Raw genomic sequence first — 13025 nt, 5'->3', positions numbered from 1 at the left:
TCACATTCCATTTGAAGATACAGATATAGCAACCAACTACAATGCAATGTCACAACTGCTGTAATAAAGATTCCGACTGGTCCGTGAGAGTACACACTACAGAGAATGATTCTTCAAACAGGAGTCCTCGCTATCCTTAGTGGCCTGTTCAAGCTGAGCTGAATCTTCACATACTCATCTATCAGGATGTAGTGTATACGAAGCAGATGGAACGGCATGGGCAAAGATGTTGCAGAAAAAAAAAAAAAAAGCACGGCACGTTTAGGTAACGATGAGTGGTTTTGTGTAGCTACGGAGGTAAGCCTGTCAAACTGTCTAATGTCATCTGATAGACTAGTTTGAGTTAAAAAAAAACCTTGAGTGATTTTTGAGCAGTATAATTTGACAAAATGAATGTATTTTGCATTATACTGTATAGGGCCAAGGCAACGAAAGTAGGAGACAAAATACTGCATGGAATAAAACTGTCATACTCACCATGACTCAACTGTTAACTTACAAAAATACACTTACATCAAGAAATGCAAGAAAATTGCTTACTTCATGTGCTTATGGGTGGATTGAACCTAATTTTGTAGCATTAAAACCAATTTCCCACTGAGAAAACATGTCACAGAGGATGGCATGAACCTTTCTAATTATTAACAATATTTGATAGTTCAATGTCACCTTTCATCCCAAGATCAGTCCTGTACACATGGGAACAGATAAGCTCCAAGGAAACAGAGATAATACTAATACAGTAATTCACACTGCATTTCTATCGTCTATATTCCAAGAGCTTTCCAGCCATGTATTTCTCTTACTTTTACTTTTAGAAGGTGGTGGATATAGTTGTAAAGAAGAGGTTTCTTTTTTGTTTTTTTTTTATTAGCTCCTACTACAAGAAGTCTTAGCATGGAGTAAGGGCCACATCTTTCCATACACAGCTATCCTTGGGAGATCATTCCCCTTTCCTTAGCTTCTTTGCTTGCTGATCTCCTTCTGAGACACAGCAGTGTGCTGTGTTTTCATGGATTCTGCAACTTTCTCAGAAGATTAACATCACCATCATCATCATCATCACAACAACCTTAACTACTATTGCTGCTCCTTATAAAACACTCACTTCATGCCTGCCCTGTTCTAGTATTCTAGGAACTTTAGAAATACACCACATTAATTTCACACCAACATTATAGACGAGTGCTGTTCAACAGAACTTTCTGTGATGATGGAAATGTTCTATATCTGTGCTGTCCAATATGGTATCCACTAGCCACAGGGGATTATTGAGCACTTGAAATGTAGCTAGTGCTACTGAAGAACTGCATTTTTCTTTTATTTAATTTTCATTGAAATAGCCTCATGGCTGGTGACTACTACTACTGTATTGGACAACACAGTATATACTTTGTGGTTTATTAAAAAAAAAGTCTGTTTTCATCAACAGTAAGAACTTAATGAAGACTAGTGTGAGTGAATAGTTCAGAAATATCTTGAAGCTACAAATATTTTAAAAGAAGTCCCATGTTTTACATTTGGAGAACTTTTATTCCACCCTTTCTGCTTGCTATTAAAATTTTACTTAAAAGATGCCTGTGGAATGGTAGGAAAACATAGGATCATTTCTAAACAAAGAACACTTTAAAAAGATGCAGATGATGTCTTTAAATGAAATCTCATTGTCATCCAACCATCCCACATGGTCAGCAATGATAAGCTATAGGCCATCCACTGAAAATTGGGATTCCAGTTACTGATTTTTCCAAAGGGAGACATTCACCTCTGCTTATAAAAAGGAATGATGAAAGAGGATTTTATATTTTGGGTGTCCACGGAGAAACAGACTTCAGATAAACTCTTAATTCACATTTCCACGCTTCTCTCACTAAAACCACCTCCCTAGGATTTCTCTAGTTTGTGTGTGAAAATATGGGAATAAACTTCTTTAACGTGAAGAAGCTGATTGGAAGACAATCACATTTCCGTTAGTCCGCTCTGTAACTTAGACTGTTACCACTGCCAGAGGAACTTAAGTAGCCCTTGGTTTGAACCATCTGTCGCGAAAATGTGACATATGTTTGCTTCGTTTACTCAACAACCAGGTGTAAACTGATACACTGAACAAGGAATCCGTGTGTGGTGTGACTACGTGTGTGTGTGTGTTCGCGCGCGTGAGGAAGGGGGTGCTTGATGAGGGCTTCAGTCTCCTCATACCTGCCCCCGAGGAACACGTGCACAGGAGCGCAGATCCGTGGGATGTCCCCGGGGTTTGGGGCGCCAGTCGACGTGCAGACACACTCCAAACAAAGCGCCGCACGCAAGAGAGCGGCCGCCGCAGCAGCAAGGGGCGCGCCCGGCTGATGTCTAGTTGAATGGAGAGCTACCCAGCCCTCCCCTTTCCTTTTCCTTTTCTCCCCGCTCTTACACCCCGCTTTCAAACTTCAACCAAAGCACTTGCCCTTTTCAATTACCCCCAGCCCCACCCCTCGATCTTCTCTCTCCTCGGCAGCCCATTGTCTAGTACAATGGGTTTGCATATTTGGCAGCTGGGCTCACCCACCCTTGATTCAAACTGTTTCCCTAAGAGATGAACTTAGACATCAGCAAAGATCCCCAATACAAGTCCTGAGCGGCTGGACGAGCTTGCGACTGCGGGCTGTTTCCCAGACCCCTCTCTGGACACAGCGTAGACTTCGGTGTCCCGGGCGCCCCCCTCCCCACCCGGCGTGTGAGGAGGGGAGCGTGTGTTCAGGGCGCGGTAGGGGGGTAGGCAGCCCGGCTGAGAACGAGTGGTCCCAAGGATTGGGGTGAAGGGCTGTGCGTGTGTTGAACCTTTAAATTTATTATTATTTTAAAATTTACTTTTGAAACAGCCAAGATGGAGGTCAGTTTATAAATTTCCCAGAGCCAGGTCTGACGCGGTTTAAATGCAGTGGGTCAGGGGTTCCGCTTTTGTCTCCTTGTACAAGCTCGAGGAGAGAGGTAAAGGCTGCGTGTGCATCTGTGAGTGTGAGCGCGTTGGTGGATGATTGGGTGGGCGCATCCCGCGATCGCAGCTCCGAGGGCCTGGGTCTGAGTGTGTTTTTAACACGCCAAGTCTTGGAGTCACAGCCGCGAGTGACGTGGGGAAAAACTTTATGTTCGGAAGAAGGGTCTGGTTTGATTGCGCTAGGACGGAAAAAGAAAGAGCCCTTGTGCATTGTGCCCTCGTGTGTGTGAGAGAGACAGACACAGAGAGAGAGAGACAGAGAGACTAAGCGGCGCTAGCGGCCGGCTGCAGAGCGCTGTGTGTCCTGTGCGCGCTGGCGGGATCTGGCCCCGGGTCCCACCGCCCGCTAGTGTGTGTATCTGCGGCGTCCCTGCCGGCGAGTATCAGAGGGGGCTGGCGGTGTGCTGCGGGGTGGCAGGGGCAGGCGGAGGGGCTTCTGGCAAAGAACTCTGGCCTCGGAACCCGCTGCCCGCCGCGCATCTCCCAATAAACACTAACATCCCTAAAGGGCATCCGAGCCGGGGCTCTGCTGGGAAATCATCCTGGCCCAAATCGATCTTCTGAGCTCTCGGAGATTACTGCATCTTTCTTCGTAGCGCAGAGACGTGAGCCTGGAAAGGGAAGGAGAGGGCGACAACACCTCCCACCCAAATAAATAAATAAATAAATAAACTGGCTTCTCGCCGCAGCTGGAAACGGTCGATTGAGCCCAGGTTGGTGGCATTTGGAGAGAGTTTTCTCATTCTGTCGGCTTGGGAACCCGCCGCCACTCCCCCACTCCCTTCTACCCCCCTTGTAGGCGCCCCTCAACTTTGGGGCCCAGGGGCGTGCGCGGCGCGGGGCTGCACCTGCCCTGGCGCTCCGGGGTTGCGGGCCCGTGCGTTCGGCCTGGGTGGCAGCGTTGATGTGCCGGACGCCAGGGCGCTGGGCTAGTGTGTATGCGCGGCGCGGACGCCAAGGAGCAAGCAGAGGACCGAGCGGCGGATAGGGGCGCAGGAGCCGGGTTTCGGCTCCAACCGGGACGTAGGTTCCCCCTCTCCAGGCTGCCTCGGAACGGAGGCGAGCCCGGGGAGGAGGGGATACAGCGATGGGGGGCAGCGATTGGTGGTTTGGGTGGGGAGGGCTGGCTGAGCGAGCTAGCTGGTGCGACGAGGGGGGTGGCGAACTTCCCGGGAGAAGGGGTTTTCCCGGGAGAAGGGGCTTTTTCCGCGAGAAAGAGCTGCCGCCGCCGAGTGCTTAGACTCCAGGCAGCGGCCGGCTCCGCTCGCCCCGCTCGGAAAGTAACGTTATTTATTTATTTGCTTGCGTTCAGCCTCTTGGGTTGGACCCAATAGACACCCCCTTGGACTTCGGGAGCCCGCCTCCGACCTCTCCAGCCTCCACCCTGCCCGTGCAGGCGGCTCCCCGGAATACACGCACATGCACCCCCGGCACCCCCTCCCCGCGCCCCGACCCGGGCAGGGGGTGGGCCCTCACCCGGGCGCTAAAAAGTCCCCCTAGGCGGGAGCAGGGGAGGGCAGAGGGGCGGGGGAGGCTCCAGCGCTCTCCGCTCTCGTTTCAAAGCGCGCTCTCCGTTCCAGGTTGGGTCGGACCTGAACCTCTAAAAGCGGAACCACCTCCCGCCCTCTAGCCAGCAGCCCGCTCGGAGCTGAGTCGCCGGCGGCGGTAGCGGCGGACGGACCGGGGAGTTTCCTCTCGCATTGGATGGAGCTGAACTTTGGGCGGCCAGAGCAGCGCGGCCGTCCGGGAATCGCTGCGTGCTGAGCTCCCTCGGCGAGACCCAGCGGCAGTTCTGGATTTTCGGGGGGGCGGGGACCAGCTGCGCGCCGGCACCATGTTCTTGGCGACCCTGTACTTCGTACTGCCGCTTCTGGGTAAGTTGAGGCCGCCGCTAGCTTTCTTATCCGCTGAGTCTTCTTGGAGAGTACTAGAGGCAGCCCCCCAGTACCCCCTCCCCCCCCAAAAAAAAATTGCGGCGCGGGCGCGGTCGGTGTGGGACCGCGAAGTTTCGTTTTGGGGAAGGGGATCCTGAATCCTCAGCACCCCGGGCTGGGGGGTGGGGCAGGGGTGGCGCGGCACTTGCCCGCAGCTTTTCTTCCTTGGTTTTTGTTTCCTACGTTTTTAATGACCTAGCCTGGCGGGAAATTAAAGCGTCCGAGCCCTCCAGCCCCAAGCCCGACGCCCCTTGCAAGTCCCGGGGAGCTTGCGGAGGCGCGGGGGGGCAGGTGGGGTGTGGGCGAGCACCGGGCCAGGAGAGCAAACTTGGAAGGGAAAACTTTTCCCGGAATAGCATCTCGGTGCTCCCCGCCGGGCGGGCCGGGTATCAGGGCTCACCCTCTCCGCGTGCAACGCCCAGCCCGCCGCCGTTCTCCCCTGCCGAAAGCCCCCGGGCTTCAGTCGGGCCGGGCCGAGAGAGTGGCTGGAGCCGGGAACTGCGGGAGGGCAGCCCTGGAGGCCGAGCAGCCGCTGAGGCTGGTCGGTCCCGGGGCGGCAGGGCCTGCACGCGCGGTGGGCAGCGTTGGCTCGCGGGCAAACCGCAAAAAGCCCGCAAAGCCTCGGGGCGCCCCGGGGGTTGGGTAGGGGGAGACTAGCGGCAGGAGGTGCCCGGGCGGGAAGATGGACCCCCCAGGCGTAGGGGGGCGGACGCGCTCCGGGAGCCGAGAGCCGCAGAAGGCTGCTCTTGCGCGCGTCCTCCCCCACGGCTGGCGCACCGCGCCCCAGCTCAGCCGCACTCACGCTCCCTCCCCTCCCCCCCACAAGACGTGCTCCTGTCGGCCGAGGTCAGCGGCGGGGACCGCCTGGACTGCGTGAAAGCCAGCGATCAGTGCTTGAAAGAGCAGAGCTGCAGCACCAAGTACCGCACGCTCAGGCAGTGCGTGGCGGGCAAGGAGACCAACTTCAGCTTGACATCGGGCCTGGAGGCCAAGGACGAGTGCCGCAGCGCCATGGAGGCCCTCAAACAGAAGTCGCTTTATAACTGCCGCTGCAAGCGGGGTATGAAGAAGGAGAAGAACTGTCTGCGCATCTACTGGAGCATGTACCAGAGCCTGCAGGGTACGCGACCGTCTTCTTTTCCCCCTCCCCCAGCCCCTGAAGGCAGGCGGGTCCCTAGGCCCGGGGTCCGGCTGACCTCATCCTCCACTCACTTCTCCCCAGCTGCAGAATGAGGACCTTTCATTGGCCCCCAGGGACGTGGGCAGCTGGTGTTTGCTGCCGGTCTGGTTGTTGGAAAACCCGTGAGGGGGTGAAGGGACATCCCAGGGACCCCGCTGACCTCTTTGAAACTTGGTCGGAACATCGGAGTAGGAATCCGTTAAAGGCCTGGCTTCCCAGGATGATCCAAAGGCTTCCACTGCATCTTGCCTGGATTTCCCCCCTCTCTTCTTTCCTTCTATCTATACTGACATAAGATAAAGAATTGAGAATGAAAGGTCCAGTGGAATCTATTCTATCTTTACCCCCCTCAAAACTAATCAAAGGCAGATGTGGGAAAAAAAATTTTGTCATCTTAGATTAGCTGAGTCTTAAACCAGCTGGTGTAGTTCAGCCTTGGTTAGTGCAGAAGTGGCTCAGAGAGGGCAAGGTCTACTTGTCATAGCCATTCATTACAGGGGCAGTTTTTTGGTCCTTGTGTGCCAGAGGTGGGTCACGTTTGTAAATCTGACTCAAACATTCAGTGCATTCATTCTCCACTGAGTCTGAGGCTCAAAATTTGTAATATACAGATTTGACCTCTCAGCTGCCACTTCCTCCAGAACCTACTAACGAAAACCTGTTTCAGAGATGTAGTGTTTAATAGCCAGGGTACCTGCTTTCTGACTGCATGGCATTTTTTGGGAGTAAGAAAAAGGGCCAGCTTTGTTCTTCTATTGGCTCCTGGAGGCAAGCTGGGCTTGTGACGTCACTGGTTCCTTCCTCTCTGATTTCATTCCTTTGCAAAGAGTGGGAGAGTTTTCTGGCAAGATCAGGCTGGGTTGCTCTCCAATGTTTTCATGGCACTATGGGGAGAGCCAGGACAACAGAGGCAGAGGGAATGAAGAGAAATAACCAGAGCCAAATAGAGGCATTTGAAATCTTTGAAAGTTTCAGCATCTTTTTGTTACACAATCATAACATAATTAGAATTCAGATTCAGTAACGAAAACTGACTGAAATATATCTGTTTTCCAGATCTGAGTCCAATCTTTCTGTTGTTTTTAGGAAATGATCTGCTTGAAGATTCCCCGTATGAACCAGTTAACAGCAGATTGTCTGATATATTCCGGGTAGTCCCATTCATACCAGGTAAGCAGATTTATACTTCCACTCTGATGCCTTCGCCTGCTTGAAATCTATTGGCTTACATTCTCTTTGGCTCTCAAGTAGTGTATAAGTAGATAGTTGAATGGCACAGTGTTTCTGGGAAATTAGAAATAGGATGATGATAATGAAGAGGCAGAATGCCTAGAGATGATTGTATGACTTGAAAGTAATTCTAAATGAAGTAATGTTGTGTGGTGGTTTGAGAGAGGTTGGAAGGAGGTGACTTTGTTGAATTTTTTTTTTCCACGTTAAAATATGATTGGCCAACTCTTGCAAAGGGAGTGCCACTTCTGTCTGTAGGTGGCAATCGTATTCCCTTCTTGCTGCATACTGTACACAGTGCCTCCCTGGAAATGGGACATGTTTAAATGATGCCACTTTACTTTACGAGACGCCTGAAGATAATCTTAGATTGTTGAAGAATTTTGGTTGGACTCACTTGTCTGCCTTTGATTTAAAAGATTAAGCTCAACCATTTGTTAGCCGTTTTTTGTTTTGTTTCTGATTTTTCCTGAGCAAGTGTGTACATATACAGGAGAATGTATTACTGACCTTTCAAAAGTGGTCTCAATTCCCATAGTCTGTTTTGTCTCTCTTTGCAAATCTACATGTGGTTTGGAAGTGACCTTAGTTTTCGAATTAAGTTTTTCATAACATCTGCATTCAGACAACCCCATAAATAATGAGTAAGGCAGTGATTTCCCTTAATGACATAGAGATTCCAGACTGATGTTGATTTTTTTTGTTTACAGTTAAGACTTTTTCTCAAGTATATATAGCCATCACAAATTGTATGTTTCTTGGTTAACCATGGTGGTTCACGTTGAATTTGTTTCTATGAGATATGGTGGTTTGGTACTGGTGAGAGTGTTCTGGTGTTCTAAATGTTTTATGTTTTCCTGCAGAAAGACATAGAACCAAGGAAGTATGTAAATACTGAAATTATGTGTGGGTGTATTATACACACATTCATTCATTCATTCATTCACGGACATCCATTCTACATACATTCTCGCCTTTGGGATTTTGGCAATGAGCCAGACAGATGTCATATCTGCCCTCGTGAATCTTAGAGGCAGGCAGCAATTGACATTTATTAAGCTCTTATTATGTTCCAGGTACTGTTTAAGATCTCTTCATCATTAACTTATGTAGTCATCATCAAGTGCATCTTAGATATTGTTATTTCCATTTTAGAGATGAGATGATTGAGGCAGGGTGAACTTAGGAAACCAGCCCAAGATCAGAGAGCTCCTAATTGGTGGAATGAGAATTTAAACCTATATTTGTTTGCAAGATTTTGTAACATCTGCCCCTTGCTACTCAGAATGTGGTTCTCAGACCAGCACCTCGGACATCACCTGAGAGTTTGTTAGAAGTGTGGAATCTCAGGTTCCATCCCAGAGCTACTGAATGAGAATTCGCATTTTAAGAAGATCCCTGGGCTGGGTGCTTCGTATGCACATGAAGCTTGAGAAGCACTCCTCTGTATTATGCTTTTGGTTCAGAGGAAAAGTGTGTGTGTGTGTGTGTGTGTGTGTGTGTGTGTGTGTGTGGTCTGTTTCAAGATAAAATATAAGGGGACAAGTTTAGTATCAGAGGTGTTCATATATTATCCTGAATAATGCTGATAACTTCCACCGTAAATCCCTATTAATGCTGTCTGTCCCTTTGGCCCAGCCAGGACAGTGGCTGAAGGCAGTGAAGCGGGGATGCACAGACAAGAGTGTATGACCCTCTGAGCTCTCATGGGAGCAGGTCAGTAGGAACTAGGATGGGGTGCCAGAAACCAACCTGGCTTTCCTGGCACCGTGAGGGGCAGTGCCTCTTGCTGGCTGCCTGCTCCACGGAAGCATTACTCCTCAGTCTTTGTACTGATGCCTGGAAGGATACGAACCTCCCCAGGGACAGTGGGAGTGAGGAAGTAGGTAAGGAGGAAGGTTCATTTGGGTTTTAATTTCAAAACTGTTATGAGCTATAGGGCTGCAATAGACTCATTACCCCCTCTCTGGGTCTCTCTTTTCTTGGTATAATGAGGTTGTTGGAGTAAAAATCTCCAGTCCTAACAGCCCATGATTCTGAGGGAAGATTGAGGACACCTTCAGAATCCCTCCTCTGTGCTCCTACATTTGCTCTTTTCAATCCTTGCATTCATTCTCCACTGAAAGTGACTTGGTCATTCTCGGATGCCACTGACTTGTCTGGATTTCTTTGACGAGTGTCAGAAATTCTTCCGCACGGACCAAGCTCCCCTCATTCATTTGTTTGGATCCCTCTCTCAAACCGGTGTCTTTTCATAGCAAATATGATCCTCGGTTTGTGAGACCCAGCCTGCCGAGGTCTCAGAAGCCATAATGAATTACTCAGAGCCAGGAAGGTCTTGTCTAGAGCTACATTTTATATCTCAAGGGCGTTGGATTTAGGTTCCAGCTGTAATGAGCTTTGACCTCTGACAGTGACTGTGTTCCTTAAGTGGGTATAGGAAAGCCAAATGGAGCCTTGAGAGGTTTTAAGTCACTGAGTAATGCATATTATCCCGTTTGGCATTTGTAGGACGGAGGGACAGAGGTCCAGGGTGATGAGTGTGGTGGTTGATGAGAATCTCTGTCTTGAGAGTCTCTGAGGTAACCAGGACAGCAGGGCCTTTGCCTTTTACAGATAGGGTAGTAATCAGAGTTTCCATATTTGGATTTCTCTGCCCAAGGGGAAGAGGATGTTTATCCACATACACTAAGTGTGAGCTGAATCCTCTCACCGAACAAGACATGTTTGACGTTCTTGAGTTTCCATTTTTTTGGACTCTTCAAACCCACAGCCACCTTTGCCATTGTTTACTTGATCACCAGTTAAAAGGCCATATGGAGGTATTATCCATGGCAGAAACAAGGAAGGGAACAAGAATAAGGTAGAATCTAAAAACTGTCATCTGAGGCCTGAGCTACAGAAGGGAAATAAAGCAGCCTCGTCTGGTGAGAATTGCAGTGGGAGGTCGGAGGGATTATTCTCCTGGAAACGCAATAGCGGAAGCAGAAGCGTTGGCCTCTACGGCGCTTTGAAGGGCTCTAGGAAGTGCCTTTTCTGTGCGCGGATGCTGGTGCGGTTTTTAGGGGCCTTACCAGGCAGTGGGCTAGAGGACACAACGGAAAAAGTGAGCCAGTGCACGAGGACGTTGGAGGAGAGGAGAGAACAAGGAAAGTGTCTTGGGAGCCAAGAGGGCAGAGCTCTGTGGGCGCTCAGAGGCTCAGAGGATGGACCTATCAGGTGGTGTTTCACATCTGTGTCTCTCAGCCACAACTCTGCTCTTTAACGTCCATTCTGCCTCACCTTTTCTTCTTCACAAACGTTCAAGAAGCAGCAAGAAATAGTGATTTGAAAGGAAGATGAGCCTGTCTGCAATGTTTTTGGACTCTCTGGAGGGCGAGAGCAAAGAAGGAGAAATTTGGAAAGTGCGATGGGTGCAGAGAAAAGCCTGAAGATGGAGGATCAGAGGGAGGATGTAAGGCCCTCTGTGGCAGCGAGAGATTAAAAAAAGGGCTCCAATGTTTAAAAGTATTGATCGGGAGGTTAGATTTTGTAGAGAAGAATCAAGAAATGCCAGACCTTCCTCAAATGTAATCAAAGTTGATAGTATTGTAAACAAGAGTCTAGTGGAGAGATCATGGGGAAAGAGTGATGCTGGGATTTTTTTTTTTAACATCTTTATTGGTCCTGATGCTGGGATTTGAACATCCTAAATCTGATTTAGTGAACGACAAAGTTCTAGGTCTCTGGCTTTGCCACCATTTCCCTGCCAAGTCCCAGGAGTGGCTTAGACCTTGCCAGGAAGCCTTAGGATCTTGAGATCGGTCCCCAAGTAATTGGAAATAGCTTTGCCCGGAATCAGATGCCCCTAAACTCTCTTTTGAGTCTGTCCCCTTTTTGAATGATGCTATCAATAATGAGCCATGTTTAGCATTTCTGTTTTAATGTACCATCATAGATGTGTAACTATTAAACAAAAACTTTCTTAATATGTTTGTATGTTGAAGGAGAGCCTTATAAGATCATCTGCTGTCTTGTCAAATCATGATAAGAGAGAAGGGCTTGTAAATGCCAGCTGCTAGGGGTATATGGTGGCCCTCTCCTTTCCACTCAGCTCTCTAATCACGTTGTCACTATATTTGAGAACTCCTGTAAGTTCTTTTTTATCTATCCTGGCATATGGTAAATTCCTTTGTAGGCTAGCTTGGCCCTGCCCTTCCGCTCTAAGCCACATCACCTCTCCGGTCAAGCTCACTGAGCAATCCATTCCCAGATATTTCATGTGCGTTCACTTTCCCATGCCTTGACACTTGGCTTTGCCTTTGTTTGGGAGGTTTCTATTAGTTCTTCAAGACCAAGATCAGGTTTCATCTCTTGAGGGCCATGCTGGAATTCCCCCAGACAGGCACTTCCACTCAGGACTCTCTCATGCTGCAATTCACTCTTGCCTTTATGATAGCTGTTAATCACAGACTATCGAGAGGACTTATTTATGTGTCTGTCTTTCCCACTGGAAAGTCGGGGATTTGCTTGTAATGGCGGGTGTTCGCTCAGCACCGAGCATCTTTCCTGGTTCTGAGCAGGTGTCTTATTAACCATGAGTGGTTGAATATCAGAGAAAGGACGTAGAGATCGTCTAATCCTCTGCTTTCACAGAACTGAAGTTCAAAGAGGGGAAGCAATTTGGCCAGGGCCACACTGCTTGAGGGTCACCTCCAGAACCTTTACTTCGCACTGCCTTTGGGGAGATCAGTGCCAGCCTCTTTCTCTCCTGCATACTCTCTGGACAAACCTCATCCATCTCTGGGACCTCAGCTACCATGTACAACGATGACTCAGAGCCTCCCCTCCTACGCCATCCTCTCCTGAGCTCTAAACCAGCATTTCCAGCTGAATCCTGGATGATTCCATCTGGATGTATCTCAGTTACTTCAAAGTCAGCACATCCAAAAAGGATCTCATCATCCCTCCCCTTTTCTCCTTACATCCTTCTCTTCCTGAGTCTCCTGTCTTATGTAATGGCATCATCTGCCTAACTCATAAGCTTTGGAATCATCTCCTGCATCTCCTCTACCCTCCTCACTCCTTCCACTGGACCCATCGCTAAGTCCTGCTGAAATTGCCTGCTGTCTTTTGGATTGCTCTTCTCTCTCCATTCCCTTAATCTACCCACCTTATCTTTTACTTGAACTTCGCATTGGCCTTCTTACTGGCCCCACCCTTGTGTCTAGTCTCTCCCAGTCCAACCTGGCCACCCATTGCCAGATATTACCTTAACACCTTGGTGACTTCCAGGAATGATCTGGTTTCAGTCTCCCTCCCTTCATAGATTCTTCTATTAATCGACCTTCTATCTCACCCCAGCGACCCCATGTCTGAACAACCCAGGTTGACCGGCTGCTGTCCCACCAGTGCTCTGGGCAGCTTCACGCCTCTTCATCTTTGTACGCGATGGTGAAAGAACATGTGCTCTGGAATTCCACTCACCTGGGTGCGTCCCCAGCTCTGCCGCTTACTTTGTCTTGGGCAGGTCATTTGATCTCATTGTACCTCAGACTTCTTGGATGTAAGTTGAGATGATGATAATGCCTCGCTTACGGGTTCTTGGGAATTAAAAAGCCTATATGTAAAATGCTTTGCTTAGTGCCTGAACTATAATTGGTTCTCAATAAATCTCAGTATTTTTTTTTTTTTTTTTTTTTTTTTGGTACGGGGGCCTCTCACTGTT

The 13025-nt window shown here is 49.0% G+C and overlaps 1 protein-coding gene across 1 annotated transcript in view; it reads left to right on the top strand.

The window, feature by feature from the left end:
• The first annotated feature begins 4548 nt into the window (after positions 1-4548).
• Positions 4549-13025, top strand: part of GFRA1 (GDNF family receptor alpha 1) — a 205216-nt gene continuing 196739 nt past the window's right edge. The window contains exons 1-3 of the mRNA XM_027112690.1: positions 4549-4848; positions 5735-6028; positions 7175-7258. Coding sequence (XP_026968491.1) covers positions 4809-4848; positions 5735-6028; positions 7175-7258 — 418 coding nt within the window. The 5' untranslated portion in view covers positions 4549-4808. The remainder of the gene's footprint in view (positions 4849-5734; positions 6029-7174; positions 7259-13025) is intronic.

The sequence above is a fragment of the Aethalodelphis obliquidens genome, unplaced genomic scaffold, assembly GCF_003676395.1.
Source record: "Aethalodelphis obliquidens isolate GAN/ISIS:26980383/991018 unplaced genomic scaffold, ASM367639v1 scaffold11, whole genome shotgun sequence".
NCBI classification, from domain to species: Eukaryota; Metazoa; Chordata; class Mammalia; order Artiodactyla; family Delphinidae; genus Aethalodelphis; species Aethalodelphis obliquidens.
Note: the sequence above shows the minus strand (reverse complement) of the source record. Positions and strands in the feature narration are given on the sequence as shown.